We start from the raw sequence: 15863 nt of genomic DNA on the forward strand, positions 1-15863 counted from the left end.
AACCAGAACACATGTATGACAATACAATTAGAAGTTAATAATAGAGGGGCATATAGGGAAGAACTATATACTTATTACAAACTATATACTACAGTTAGTAGCATTTCAACATTTTTTCATAAACAGTAACAAATGTACTATATCAATACTATGAGTCAACAATTGAGGGGGGTTGGTTAGGGATAGGGGAGGATTAGAGTTTCCTTTTCTTTTTTTCTTTTTTCATCTTTCACTTTATTTCTTGTCTGGAGTAATGAAAAGTTTCTAAAAATTGAACAAAAATTAAGTGTGATGGATGCACAGCTGTATGAGGGTACCCAGGGGCAAGTGATTGTACACTTTGGATCTTTGGATAATTGTATGGTATCTGAACAGTCTCAATAAAAATGAAAAAACAAAACAAAACAAAACTAAATCAGTAGGGTTTGCATAAAAAGATAGTGATGGCAGAAGAGCTTTAGTTTGAGAAAAGAAGTGAAAATAGGCAATTCCCTCATTGTTCTACAAATACTTTACTGTCCCCTATGGATAAGTTACAAAGGGAGCTCACCATTTAGTAGGGGAGACATGTAAATATACGTGTTTAAATAAAGTGTGACTAAGTTGTGGAAAAATAAGCAGTAAAAATAAAGAGAAAGGAAAATAACTTAGTGAGTAGTGGGCAGTGTTTCAAAAGTACTAGATATACAAATGAGCTGTTTTTATGGTGTTTTTTAAATGGCAAAGAAATTTGGAATTACTCTGAATGACAAAGTTTCGGGTCCTTTGGCGGAAGTTACATTGATTCATCCTGCATTCTAGAAACTTTTTAGGAAGCTTAATGTAGTTTGGGTAGGACGGCCGAGTTCAAGAGTCTGGCGTCCAGGAGCTGTGCCCGGAAGCTATTTAGTTAACAAAGACCTCAGATGAATAAAGCGGTAGGTACATAGGTGAGTTAACCGCGGTGTGCCTGGACAGGTATTGGGATAAGATATAAACCGTTCCATATGTTCTGCTTCTAATGTATAAACCACTTACTCAAGTTGGTTTAGAAGATGACCAGGGTCCTCGCTGGGTGCGAGCGAGCCCGGCTCCCGGCACGACTCCCGCCTTCTCGCCCAACCCCTCCTGCCCACAGAGAGCCCCGGAGAAATGTCTGGGCGAGAACTGACGTCACGCCAACGTGACTTATTCAGTACTGACGCCATCTCACAGGGAGGGGCCTCTCAGCTCACCTCAGAACGCGGTCAGCTCCCGGGAGAATGGTCCGCCTCCCATTCCACCCTGAGGGTCCGAATAGTCGGAGTTGCAGGAACCAAAGCGCTATAAAGGAACTCAGGAGCGGTCACCTCCCTCCTTCCCTGCTTGAGACCCAGGCGCGCTCCAGGCGGCGGCGCGCGCACGAGTCCGCCCCGTGAGTCGGGTACGCGCATGCACGCTCGCGCGCAAGATCATTCGCTCAGAACCCGGAAGTGCGAGGGACAGGAGAGACACGTGGGTCGAGCTGGGTCGCAGTTCGCATGGGGGAGTCTATCCCGCTGGCCGCCCCGGTCCCGGTGGAACAGGCGGTGCTGGAGACGTTCTTCTCTCATCTGGGCATCTTCTCTTACGACAAGGCCAAGGACAATGTGGAGAAGGAGCGAGAGGCCAACAAGAGCGCGGGGGGCAGCTGGCTGTCGCTGCTGGCGGCCTTGGCCCACCTGGCTGCGGCCGAGAAGGTCTATCACAGCCTCACCTACCTGGGGCAGAAACTAGGTACCTCCGCCCCGCCCCCCATGCCCCTTGAGGGGGAAGGAAAAGGGGTACAGTCCCCCATCGGGTTCTGTGTCACTCCTAGCCGCGGAGCACTCGGCACTCTCAGGTCTTCTCCCTTCCCTCGGCTTCCACAAGCTCCTCCCACCAGCCTCCGCTGCAGATAGATTGGCGGACCTGGTAGATGTTCTTTGCAAGGGCTGTACCCTAACCGATGATTTTATCCATTTTGTTCCATGCATGGATTGGTGCCGTAAATGAGAAATTAACCAAACTCTATGTCTTCGCTGCGCTTAACCATTGACACTGCGACCAGAGGAGCAAAACTTAGCAGTACGACTTAGTGAATAAACACTATTGTCTGGCCTCTTCAGGTTAAGGCCCTGGAGAGTAATAGACTGAGCCCTACCCCCTTCCGTGGGCCCTCAATAAATGTTTAATGAATGAAGAAATGAACGGATATGGGCAGAAAGGCAAGTAATATGCCTGACACTAGCTAGAGGAAACAGGGAAGAAATGATAAACAGTCCTACCACCCCATGGTAAATCTTGCCCCTGAAAATCTTGCAAGAGCTGATTCAAATGATTTTCCCAACCAGTAGAAGCAATTAGTATGATTAGATAGGAAAGAAATAATATATGTAAAAACCAAGGGTTATTATGAACACAAAGTATTACTAGTTTAATAATAATTAACAATAATAACATTTAAATCCCAGAGTTTTAGAGTCATTTTAGTACTTTGGTCTATTTTAGACCCTTTAACTATCAGAGGCACAGAGTCTGGTGTGAATGAAAGACACATATATACAGTGTAGAGAATAGACATGTAAAATTGGATCTAGATTCCATTTTGATTTTTTCCCCTGTTGCCTTATTGTCTGAAGATGGCTATGGACATCATATTAAGCTTTCAGTAAACACTCAAAAGGTCAGGGCTTTCTGAGAGCTTAACTTCTGCCAAAGCATTTAAAATAATAACTTGTTATTTAGTATGTAGATTTATTGGCAAATCCTAGTCAGAAAGTTCCACCTGTATTTTTCCTCTTTTTACTGTGCCACCTTTCACAAATATGCAATTTCTTCTACAGTGCAACTGCATATATACAGTTGTGTGGGTAGGTGATAGAGCCCAAACCAGAATACCTGCCTTTGAACAGATTGTGTCTGTATCCATATGATTTCTAGAAAATGTGTACATATATTACAATTTTTATTTAATGTGTAATTTATATATAAGTACATATTTGAAAATGGGGAATATTCTAGCTGTAAAATTGAAAATGGGTGATTTTCTGGCAGTTTTGGTTGATTTTAGATTCACCTACCTCATGAACAATGGTGATTAACCCTGGTGCCATGAGTTTTTTTTCTCTTTTTTTTTTTTTTATCTCATTTATGGGAATTAGATGAAAGCTGTGGACTTAATCCCCATACAATTTTGGATATAAACTGAGATGGTTCAGTTGGATATTCTTATTTATGGACCCTGTTAAAAAATTTGTGGCTCTAAGTTGAATGGCCCACAACCTGGGCTGCTTGTGTCTAAGAACAGTATGTATCAGAACTTTGCTGTCAGACTGTGACCTGGGTTCTGTGAAGTGGTCCTTATTATGTGATGATCAATTCTGCTTTAATACCAGCTGGCACTGGTAACCCTGAGGGCTGTGCTTGGAAGCTGACCCACAGATCAACTTACACTGTGAAACATGCCCAGGCACTCTTCAGACTCCCACGTGATCTGGTCACTTCTGAGTCAATGTTCTGAAAAGGCATGTAGAACTTAAATGCCTCACATCTTATGTACATCTATAGTAAATGTAAGTTTCAGGATTTAAATTTTAATTTTGCAAATGTTACAATTTTTTTCTTTTTGCACTGGAATGTATGTGATGTCAGAGTGCTTATAATATGACTTCACAATTAATCAGGTTGGCACTCCATTTTCTTAAGAACTTAGGAAAAAATTTTTGTGTTGCCATTTAACAAAAAAATCCTATCTTCAACTGCTTTGGTAATTAGAAAATTTGTATGGTGTTCTTTAAGAAGCAAAACAAAAAGTTTATGCCTACTTAAAAAAAACTTAAAACGTGGTTCAGAAAAATGAGTCTTTTTGACCTCACTCTTGTGACTAGCGTTTACCTGAGGACTTGGCAGTGAATCCTGATTATAGATGCAAGCTTGGGCCTTTAGACAAAGGACAGATGGAGTGTTCCATTCCTGTCATGGCTCAGTTACTGAAAAACTTTTGGGCAGGAACCCTTTTCTTGGAGCCTTCTCTTCCCTTTGAGTTGGGACTAAAACTTGTTTGGTAAAAGGATCAATGTTTAAAATATGCTGACTCAATGTCTTTGGAAGATTTTAGAAGGCCATGCTTTTTCTCCCCTTTCTTTGATTCATTATTGGAGAGTTTCCTAAACTTCTGGTTGCTAGAATTTAGCATAGTTTAAAATGACCTAACTTGAGAAGTGATGTTTAAATATTGTCATTAGCAAGAAGTTGTCGAGTATGATGTTTGATTAGATGTTTTGCATGTTCCTTTAATATATTTGTTACTTAATATTTTATATGATACATAGAATTGAAATCTTGAGAATTAATAGAATCTTCATAAATAGAGCTTTCTGGAAGTAATTCAAAATAATCATATTTTATACATTCAAAACATTGAAAAGAGAAAGAAGTTGGGTGTCTCTGATTCGTTTCCTAGCATGAAGTCCAGTCCCATTAGATAGTCTTAACTAGGCTAGTCAGTAGATAGGATTATGTTCCTGAGAGCTTTAAGAAAAGGGACTTGTTTAAAAAGAGATGGGTTGGTGGTGTCTCCCTTCCTTACAGTGTCATTTGGTTTCAAATAAGCTTTTAAAGGTATTCATATTTATGTGCTGTTTCCACTCCCCCAGATAAGGGTAATCTGATGAAAGAAGATATCCATTTTTCAGTACAGAGTTATATATTTTCCCAAAGCTATCCTGCTTAACAGTGGAAGTAAGTACATAACTGAGGTCACCTAGCCATCTGTCATATAGATAGCTATTTATTCTTTTTACAGTATTTGAAGATCCCATTTACCATAGAGTTTCAGAAGTTCAATTATGTATTATTGGGAGTTTAAATAAATTTTCTTATATCAAGTGGAAAGGAATTAGCATTATTGAGTGTGTACTTTGTTCCAGGCACATTACATTACCATAGCAGCTCTATTACTAGTTTTCTGTTAAAAACAAACAAAACCTAAGGCTCAAAGTGGCTAAGTAATTTCCACATCACACAGCTTGTAAGTGGGGCGCTTGAATTGGAAACCCTGTCTGTCAGACTCCAGAGCTTTGGGGTTTTGCCCTGGACCCAGAGCTTTGAGTTTTTGCCCTGGACTGTCACTACACAGTCAGCAGAGCTAGATGGAATATGGGCACCAGGGGCAGGCAGACTCCAGGTCCAGTTCTATATGGGATGTTGCTGTCAGGATCTGTCCACTTGTACCATATGGTTTTTGCTGCTATTAGGAGAAGTTATGTGAATGCTATTCATATGTTTAGATAGTACCTTGGGAAAAAAATGATTTTTGAGAATTAGTAGGTTGTCTGTGGAGTCGGTAGTAAGTAGAGTAACCTATAGTCCAGGTTTGCCCAAGGCTGTGGGGTTCCTGGGACATGGAACTTTCAGTTTTAAAAAGGGAACATAGGGGTTTTCTGGGAAGCCAGACTTTAAATGCTAAAACCTGGAAAGTCCTATACAAACCAGGATGAGTTCGTCACCCTAGTAGTAAGGGATATGAGATTCATTTCTTGAAACATTAACTAAAAACAATATTGTGAAATGGATCTCTCACTAAGAAGATACTTTACAGATGTCTTGATTTCATTTACTAGGTTAATTATGCTTCAAAGTAAATCTGAATCCTCACTGACATGAGTGGGAGAGAATTGGTGGGTGGTTAACAATATATAGGTCCATTGCAGGCTGATGAATTGTACCGGGCATTCATTTAACTGGTTCCTTAGTGAAATTATGGATCACAAAATATTTAAATCCTAATCACAGGAGCCAGAGAATATTGCTGGTTAAAACTCAGTGAACTCATGGTTCTGATTCTTCCCTTTTTAGTGCTGGGAGGTATCTTGTACTCCTGGTTTCTCTTCCTTACCTGTCGTCATTTCTTATGTCATTTGCCTACCAGGGGGTCAGTCTTTCTTCAGCAGGAAGGATTCCATCCGCACCATCTACACCTCCCTGCATAATGAGCTGAAGAAGGTGGTGACTGGCCGCGGGGCCCTGGGTGGGACTGCCCCTCACGTGGAAGAACTCCTTTCCCACCTGTCAGAGCAGCTCTGCTTCTTTGTTCAGGCTCGGATGGAGACTGCAGACTTCTATGAGAAGATGTACACCCTCAGCACACAGAAGTTCATCAACGCTGAAGAGCTCGTTGGCCTTTTGGACACCATCCTCAAGAAATACAGCTCCAGGTCAGTATAAGGGAGGAGAGGGAGAGAACTCAGCAGGCCTCTCCATCTCACACACATTAGGAGTTTTTTCCACACCCTTATGAAAATCTAGGATTGAATAGCTGTGAAGGAAAAACAGCTTTTTTACAGTTTTTAAAATGTTTATTGTGGTAATGTGTATAGAATGCAAAATTTTCCATTTTGACCACTTTCATGTGTATAATTCAGTGATATTAATTACACGTTTACAATATTGTGCTGCCATCACCACCATCATCCATCATCAAAACCTTTTAATCACCCCAGACAGAAACTCTGCTCCCATTAAGCAGTAACTTCGCATCCTTACCCTCTGGCCCCTGTAACCTGTAATCTACTTTCTGTCTCTATGAACTTGCTTATTCTAGGTATTTCATAAAATTGAAATCAATATTTGTATGATTTGAACATACATTTGCACAACATGAATTCTTGAGTTAAGGGATTCTAAAAAGTTGAAATTATGTTTAATATATTGGTTTTCTTTGGGAAATGGGATTCTTTTAAGTATAAATTAACATGGATTATTCTTTGCCAGGAAAACAACTTTTTTTCTATAGACTTTTTGATTTGGATCTGTGCTACATCAAACACATTTTCTTCATGGTCACGTGTTATAGACAAATAATATTTTGGTATTCTTGTGGTATTAGAAGATTTAATCCTCTTCCCAAAAGACCTAATTTATCTTTTGTAGAATGTTTATTTGACTCTGCATATCTGATCCATGTCAGAACTCTTATAAAAAAAAATTTTGTGAATATTGTTATCTTTCAACTGATGAAATGCCTTTGTATTAAAAAATTAACAAGCTTAATGAGTAGTGTGAAGTCTAAACCTCTGGCCCTGATTTGAGATGCAGATCTTGTGTGAGTTATTTTAAATGCCAGTCTGCTTTCAGAAATGAATGGAAAACATGTTTTGTTTTTTTTCTTCTGGAAGCCCATTTTGTACAGAGTAGAATTCTGTTCCTCTTTCTGTAAATTTATGATGTTACTAAGCAAATATAAATTCTCGCTTAAGAATATTACAGTTATTGGTGATGCTTCATTTCAAATTAAGTATTAGCATTAATATACAAGTTTTCAATGTGTGTCATTTAGAAGAAAAAAACACCAGTTTACCTCATACAGGGTCAGTGTGTTTGCTATTCTTTGAATACTTTAGAAGGCAGATAAAACTTGGTGGTTGTTTTTCCTAAGAAACTATCAATTGAATGTTTTTTTATTCTGTAGGACTTGTTTTTAATTTACTTACCTGTTTTATACAGTGAGTATAAAAGAAAATTCTGGACCATCTTTTTATTCCATGGTTAAAACAAAACTGGAAGAGAGATGATAAATTCAAATTAATACTTATCCTCCTTAATCAGGAATATGATTTTAAGAAATAATGGTATTAAAAAAAAAAAGAGCTAATATTAATGCAACTACTCCTTTTTATTCCCCTGGAAAGGGAATAATATACCATTAAGTGATTTTTATTCTTTAATCATGATTTTATAGCTAGAATTTAAGTAATTTTTTAAAAATTGAATTACATAAATTTTCTGTTTGCATTTAGGAAACAGTTTTTTGATCTGAATGCTTTACTTGATAGAATTTTCCCAAAGGCAGAACTATTATTTATTTAGGTCTTATACCCTTTTTCTTTAAAAAAGGATTTGCAATGATAAGACTGTTAATGAAACAGTTTGTTAGTTGCGTGTGCATTGTTCACCAAGATGGGTTATTGCCCACTGACAATTTCGTAAAACCAATGATAGCGTGATTTCTGTGAGAAACATTCTACTCAAAGCATTTGATGTGCATATGGATCTTAACAGTGGAGACTCAGTGAACACCCTCTGTAATCTTGGCCCAACCCATTTTTTTCAAATTCATCTCTCACTGCTGCCCATCAAATGCCTTAAAGTTGAAGCCAAACCCTTAGTAAGAAGAAAAAAGCTTGAAAGAGAAATTGAGGATTTTAAGCAAAAGCCAAACAACAGTCCATAATCTACTGTGTTCCCCATAGATATTTGCCATTTTCTACTTCTCTGCTATGGCTCCTGTAATTTTTTTTTATTTTATTTTATTATTTTTTTAACTTTATCAAAAAATTAAAAAACAATAAAAAAAACAATATTTCAAACAAAACGAAACAAAGGAAAAAGAAAAAAGAAATAGCCTAAAATAACTACATTGTTTCCAATACGTTCCTGCCATGCCCCAAGAAAATTAACAAACCATAACTGAACAAAGGAATAAGAAAAACAAATAACCTAAAATAACTACTCCTGTAATTTCTTTTGCTTAGAATGTCCTCACATCGCTCCTCCCTGTATCAGTTATCTATTACTTATTATAATAACTCTGTATAACAAATCACCCCAAAACCCACATGTATGGGTTTGCAGGCCTCTGCAACCTTTAAACCAGAAGAATAGCTCCCTCGTCTAAACTGTTACTTTATTGTACCACTCTTCAGAGATTCATTACTTTCTACTTTGTGTCTATTCCAAATGCCTCCTTTTACCATGGATGGTTCTCTGGCTAATCTCTGGCTAATTCATCATTGTATCCTCAGTGTATTTGTATCTGTGAACTAGTAAACTGTTTTAAATGAAAAGGGGTTACAGATTCATTTTTAATTGAATTTCTGACATCACTTATGCATGGGACCAACACACTTTTTTGGGAAAGAACCCCATGGTGTGGGGTTGTCTGTCTCCTCATAGAATATTACAGGAACCTATTTTATATTTTCCTCTGTTCTGTGGAGATATTTTCTTTTCCTCACTTCCCTCTTTCCTTCCCTTCCTTCTTTCTTTCCTTCCTTTCTTTCTTTTACCTGAGTATAATTAGAGCAGATGTTGTTTGCAAATAGTTGTCAGTTTATTTGGTATTCAGACTCTTTCCAGCTTGCTGCCTTAGCTGAGGTGTATATTTTTGGATTACAACAGTTTAAAAAATCTTCCTATAAGATGAGTTGTGAATAGCTATGAAGCACACAGAAGAATAGAAATGGGGAAATGATGCATCATAATAATCTCAAAGATCTGGCAGACTAATGTGAATTTTTTAGTTTCTTCTTAGGGACAAAAAATAGCTTCAACATTCATTCTTAACAAATTTAATTAATATTGAGCATTTAAACACTTTCAGTATATGTTTATGGAGGGGTTCACTGAAAATTCTTTCTGAAAGCTTGTACAGGGAATTCATGTCCTTTCAAAGAGAGCACTGAGTATAAATGATTTCCAGCTGAAACCAGTAGAAAAATAACAGTAGTGTTATATGTGATAGAATTTTCTCCAACCTCATGCCATTTTCCTGAGATTAACAGTCTTACTGTATTCTTAGTTCCTTGGCAGAATTTCCTGATAGCCATGATAATAGAACCTTGTGATATTTAATGCTTACAAGGAGTGTGAGGGCCCCTAAAGGCTAAGGTGGTGGGAGCTGTACTTAAAATCCAAAGTTTTTGAGACTTATGTGATATTGATAAGTGTATGTGTGTTAGAATCTCTTAACACTTATTCCGAAACATGTGGAGTAATCTTTGAAGAGTCCTAAATTATTTAACTAGTTAAGCACATTGAGTTATAAGATTTGAGATCTGGTTTATCATTCTGATTCTTTGAGTGTATTATTAGAATTGATCCTCCCGATGTTTTAGCTTCCCCATCTTGAAGAATATTGAGGGTAAAATGCTGGCAACAGATAGAAACAGGGTTATTTTAACATGAATATTAAAATAATTACATTCTACTTATTACAGGGTAACCACTTTTTATCTTTAGAACGTTCAACCAAGTGTGGCCTTTCTTAGTCATCGTCTCTTCAATTACTGTTTAAATAGATGAAAAAGAAATCCTCTAGATAGACTTTGCAATGATTTGTTTTCTAATTGCTTGATTGATAGTCAGCATTTTCCTCTTCAATAAAGGCCCAAACAGAGCTGTGTGAGAAGCTTCTGTCTCGTTGACAGTGAAGCAGATTAAATTAAACATATAACTGGGGTATAAGGAACCCTCAGTAAATGCCAAGTTCTTCCCCTAGCTTTAAATTTGGATCACTTGCTAAGATGATTCCTGCAGCCTCTGCATGAGCTTTATGGAGGCTTCTTGAGAAGGAGGGTGTACAGGGCCAGGCAGACACTGTAACGTCCTGCACATTTCTCAGAAGGAAAGACCAAGAAGCAAACTCTTAAGTGGCCCATGCAGAAAGGACTTGCCTTAACCATTCTATTCCAAGATTACAGAACTGTAGTTAGATCATAAATAACTGACAGAACTAATGAAGCAGAGACTAGGACTCAAATCTTAACTTAGTCATTCACCACATTTATTGAATTTCTATGTGCCTTATATTGAAGCACATAGAAATAACTTAACACTAGGGTTATCATATGTCCCAGTTTGCCCAATAAATTGTATGGTTAAGCTACTAAAGGGGAAGACAGATAGTAAGAAATAAGAAGAAAGAGAAAACGTAGGGTGCTATGGAAGCTTATAACTGGGGGACCTGACCTAGTCTGGAGGCAGAGAAAACATTTCTAAGGAAGTGACTCTTGAGAGGAGACCTGAAGAATCAGAAGTACTGATGAAAAGAGTCATCATGCTCTCTCTTCCCTTTCTCCCTGCTCTGCCTGGAAGGGAGGACACTCCTCATCGCCCCTTTCCCCTCAATATTGCTGTTACATGTGAAGTAAAATGCTTTCCAAATAGCAAATAGCAATCCATGAGTCCTAAAATTAATTTAGCGAGTAGTAATCCAACTTAAAATATATGTAATAAAAAATATCAAGAGCACAATCTGCTTAGTAAGGATAAATAAGAAATAAAACTTTTTTATGTACAGTTGATCCTTGTTACTTGCATATTTTGCACTTGCAAATTTGCCTACTTGCTAAACTTTATTTATAACCCAAAAATGAATACTTACCATGCTTTTGCAGTCATGGTCATTCACAGACATGCAGAGCAGTGAAAAATTTGAGTCGCAAGACATGCACATTCCCAGCTGAGGTCAAACAAGGCAGCACTTTGCCTTCTTGTTTCAGCACTCATACTGTAAACAAGTGTCCTTTCTGCAGTATATTTAGTGCCATGTTTTTTTGTGTGCATTTTGTTGGTGATTTCTCTGTTTAAAATGGTGCCCAAGGTTAGTGCTGAAGTGCTATCTAGCATTCCTAAATGCAAGAAGGCTGTGATGTGCCTTACGGAGAAAACGTGTGTTTGATAAGCTTCTTTCAGACATGAGGTATGTGCTGTTGGCCATGAGTTTAATGTTAATAGAATCAACAATATATATTAAATAAGGTTATTTTTAACCGGAAACACATGAAACAAGGTTATATGTGATCAGTTGATGAAAATGTTGTGACCGCGGCTCTCAGGAACCTAACCCTGTGTTTGTCATGGGAACAGTGGTTCCATAGTCACTCATTCAGTGTTTATGGTGACTTTACAGAACATAACTACTGCAAATAACAAGAAGCAATAGTGTGTGTGTGTGTGTGTGTGTGTGCTGTAGATCACAGTAAAAAAGTTTTAAAAAAACACTTTATCTAGAACAAGTTGACATGGAATAGCACTACCTTGACTCCTTTGTAATACCACATTTCTAATTATCTAATGTCTGGAGAAATTGAAAGGGATGGAAACATGGCTCAAGATGAGAAGGGACCAAGTCATTCTAGGCTTTGTAGGCTTTTTTAAGGATTCTGGATTTAATCTTCAAAACTGTGGAAGGCAATTGAAGTTAGATATTTATTGTTTGGCCACCATTTTGTTTTTAACTATGATTAAATACAAAGGGAATTTGGGAACTGGGATTGAATAAGGGCTTTCTGGTAAATGTTATGTTGTTCCTTTAATAAACATTTAGATTACTATCCTTCAGATATAGTTTTATAGTCTATTCTCATTACAAAATAGGTTTACTAACAGCTCATGGAGTTACTGTGAACACGAAATGAGTTTATGTATGTTATCTACACACTCAACAGATATTTTAGTGACCCTCTTCACCACTTCCTGAAAAGAGGGCTTGTTTTAATGATAATGTTAGTCATACAATACTGAGAATAAATACAATAATTTAAGAATTACTAGCCAATTTAAATTTTCTTAGTTTGAAAAGAAGGTAGCTACTGTCTCATTTTTTTAAACTTTAGGCTGTTTTCATAGAAGAATGGTATGTTAATATAATTCTGAACCGGTGAAGTTATGTCAGAATCACTGTTTTGATGAATGAACATGGAATTCTTCCATCCCTTGCCCCCAAGCGTAATATTATTTGACCACATTGTTTTTTTGGGGGGTAAAAAATGCCAATGTGGGGTAACATATCCCCCTTTTTTCTGTCAATTTCTCTTCCCCTTTTAGATTTCACCACCCAATCCTCAGTCCCTTGGAGAGCAGTTTCCAGCTGGAAGTTGATGTCCTGAGTCATCTCCTCAAGGCCCAGGCTCAGGTCTCAGAGTGGAAGTTCCTCCCATCCCTGGTTCATTTACACAGCGCTCACACCAAGCTGCAGACCTGGGGCCAGATCTTTGAAAAGCAGCGGGAGACCAAGAAACATCTGTTTGGAGGGCAGTCTCAGAAGGCGGTTCAGCCCCCACACCTTTTTCTTTGGCTGATGAAACTCAAAAACATGCTCCTTGCCAAGTTTAGCTTTTACTTTCATGAGGCATTGAGCCGACAAACGACTGCTTCAGAAATGAAAACACTGACTGCAAAAGCTAACCCAGACCTCTTTGGAAAGATTTCCAGTTTCATCAGGAAATATGATGCTGCCAATGTGTCCTTAATTTTTGACAACCGAGGTTCAGAGAGCTTCCAGGGTCATGGCTATCACCACCCCCATTCCTACAGAGAGGCCCCTAAGGGCGTGGACCAATATCCAGCTGTCGTGTCTCTGCCCAGCGACAGGCCTGTCATGCACTGGCCCAATGTCATCATGATCATGACAGACCGCACGTCTGACCTGAACAGCTTGGAGAAAGTGGTCCACTTCTATGATGACAAGGTTCAGAGCACCTACTTCCTGACCCGCCCAGAGCCTCACTTTACCATTGTCATCATTTTTGAATCAAAGAAATCTGAGAGGGACTCCCACTTTATTTCCTTCCTCAATGAACTCTCACTTGCACTTAAGAACCCCAAAGTTTTTGCAGGTCTGAAACCTGGGTCCAAAGGTTAGCAAGACTATCTGTGTGAAAGGCTTTCAAGACTGGCTGGCAACTGTTGTAATTGCTCTAATGATCCATAGTGCTCTGTGATTCAGAGTTTGCCTTCATTCCTGCTTTTTTCCAAGCCGAATTAAAGAAAAATTCTCCCTAATTGTGTTGCACACTTTATAAGCAATTAAGGTCAATTGAATTAAGTATCCAAAGAGTATTCTAGGAAGTAATCATGGCTACTGTGTATCTCCATAGTACAGCAAAGTAGTTTCACTATTTTCTCCTTTTTTCTGTGTTTCCTGTACATTGAATATGTATTGGTCTTTGAGTTTTCTTTCCAGATGCTTTATATTGTCCTAAGCATTGTGTTAAATGTAATCCCAACCATCCCCTCCCTTCTCCTTCCTGGAAGAGTAATTGTGGTAAGATATTAATTAAATGGCCTTTTTAGACTTAAGAACTGTATGTTTCCACTCTCATAAATTAGGAAATTAATAAGGAGTTATTTGTTTTGTAATTCTGATATATAAATTACTATTTTTGATGCCAAAATTAAGGTCTTGATAAGAAATTTCTATCAGTTATTAAAATCGAAAGTGAATCAGAGTGGTAGCATAGCTTCAGGTTTTAATAGTTCAGAAGATTCTTATGGCAACTTTTATAACCATGGGTTCTTTTGGGGTAATCTATATACCTAACTGCATTTTTTTTTTAACCTCTATAAAGTTTGAGTTTTTCACTCTTTTTTTTCTTTATTGTGGAATATAACATATTTTCATAGAAGTGATAACTTTCCAAGTGCAATTTAACAAGTACTTAGAGTACAAATTTCAAAGAATGTTATGGATTACAGTTCTACAGTTTCGGTTATTTCCTTATTATGAAATATAACATACATGCAAAAAGGTGGTAATTTTCAATGTATAATTTAACAAGTAGTTATTTAGGAAATTTCCAAGAATGTTATGGGTTATGGTACCATAGCTTCAGTGAAATATAACATATATACAAAATGGTGTTTCAGTGTTTTAAATTAAAGTCAGCGTAAGCATTTATGTGGGGTTTCTTTATTCTTCATTATCTGCTTGGCTTTCTGTTTATCACCTTTCTACCGAAATGTTCATGTTTGGCACCACTCTATTTTTTTAGACATAAAAAGTGTGAATACTTGGTGTTTTAGCCACTTTTAGCCACTTTTAGATACTCCTGCGACTTAACCTACTTTTATATGATCAAAATGAAGGTCATTATCTCTTGTACTTGCTAAAAATCAATTGTGCATTCAAAACACCTGTTCAAACTTGAGTAACCAACTCAATAGTTAAGCACATCTGAGCTTGGGTTTCATGCCTGTTGCCTACAAATTATTTTTAGAAGCAGTGATACATCTTAACACTTTTCTTTCAGGAGGTGTTTATGGGAACTAGATGGATCAGTTAAGGCACAATGGGCTGGGAGATCATCGCTTCTAAGTTATTGATTCATAATAAAAATAAGCCACAAATGGTAATTGAGTTGTTATTTGACAGTTCCTTCAACACTTGCGTGAAATGAAATGATGGTGAATTCAAAAGTATGGGAATGGATGGGGTGATGATTGTTAATGGGATTATAAGTATCAGAGCTATATTGGAGGCAAATAGGATTGAAAGGGGTTGTTTAAAGGCATGTATCCCACAGACCACTACAAATATAGATAGGTGCTTGCATGATATACTTCTAAGGTATGACACTAGTACAGAGAGTTGACTACAGAATGGTATATGGGAAAAATATGCCTATTGCATACTAGGGACTATAATTAATAGGAATACCATACTAGTACCACACAAATACTAGGGACAAATAATAAAGGGATGAAAAGAGCTACGAGGTGTTTTGGGTCATGAGACTTGTTTACAATGGAGAGTGATGAGGATTGTACAACTAAGTGAGGATAATGTGAGATATGGATGGTTTATCGTGGATATAACATATACTATGTGAACTTAGGAACCCCCTACTTTATAAGTCAAGCCCTCAATCTTGAGGCTTGCTTGGGTGAAACTTAATGGTTGTAAAGAGGAGGCTGAGCCCACCTATAATTATGCCTAGGAGTCACCTCCAGAGAACCTCTTTTGTTGCTCAAATGTGGACTTTCTCTCTCTAAGCCTAACTCTGCAAATAAATTCATCACCCTCCCCCTGATGTGGGACAGGACTCCCAGATCAATGAGTCTCCCTGGTGATGTGGGACATGGATTTCAGGAAAAAAAAATGTAATGGTTAGATCAGTCCTGCTTCTCATGATTGTTTGGAGCCACTGTTTTACTGGCTGTCCACGGCTGGCAGCATTGGCTGAGACCAGGGAACTCCACTGAGTCCACGCGGGAGGCCAGCTCACCTTAGACTGCCTACTGGGGGAGGAGCCCACTGCCGCATTTTCCAGGGAGAGCATGTGTTTTCTTCTCATTTTTAAAAAACATAAGTCATATAATTTGTG

The 15863-nt window shown here is 38.0% G+C and overlaps 2 protein-coding genes across 3 annotated transcripts in view; one reads left to right on the forward strand and one right to left on the reverse strand.

Annotated features, from left to right (window-relative positions):
- Positions 1-1350, reverse strand: part of XPOT (exportin for tRNA) — a 271525-nt gene extending 270175 nt beyond the window's left edge. The window contains exon 1 of the mRNA XM_037845729.1: positions 1215-1350. The gene's annotated coding sequence lies outside the window, so the exon portion shown is untranslated. The remainder of the gene's footprint in view (positions 1-1214) is intronic.
- On the forward strand, positions 1221-13542 carry C8H12orf66 (chromosome 8 C12orf66 homolog). Of its 2 annotated transcripts, none has more exons than XM_037845730.1 (3): positions 1221-1734; positions 5909-6194; positions 12586-13542. In XM_037845730.1, the coding sequence occupies exons 1-3, from the start codon at positions 1500-1502 to the stop codon at positions 13400-13402; spliced, it is 1338 nt and encodes a 445-aa protein (XP_037701658.1). In that variant the 5' UTR covers positions 1221-1499; the 3' UTR covers positions 13403-13542. The 2 variants fall into 2 exon arrangements, with proteins under 2 accessions (XP_037701658.1, XP_037701659.1); XM_037845731.1 differs by lacking the exon at positions 1221-1734 and adding an exon at positions 1755-2204.
- Positions 13543-15863: the final 2321 nt, after the last annotated feature.

The sequence above is a fragment of the Choloepus didactylus genome, chromosome 8 (assembly GCF_015220235.1).
Source record: "Choloepus didactylus isolate mChoDid1 chromosome 8, mChoDid1.pri, whole genome shotgun sequence".
In the NCBI taxonomy this organism is placed as follows: Eukaryota; Metazoa; Chordata; class Mammalia; order Pilosa; family Megalonychidae; genus Choloepus; species Choloepus didactylus.

What these genes read in the sequence shown, in the direction of transcription:
- C8H12orf66 (XM_037845730.1), top strand. Translation starts at nt 1,500, where the DNA reads ATGGGGGAGTCTATCCCGCTGGCCGCCCCGGTCCCGGTGGAACAGGCG. An exon ending in CTACCTGGGGCAGAAACTAG is followed by an intron (nt 1,735 to 5,908) that starts GTACCTCCGCCC and finishes TTTGCCTACCAG; the next exon opens with GGGGTCAGTCTTTCTTCAGC. An exon ending in CTCAAGAAATACAGCTCCAG is followed by an intron (nt 6,195 to 12,585) that starts GTCAGTATAAGG and finishes TTCCCCTTTTAG; the next exon opens with ATTTCACCACCCAATCCTCA.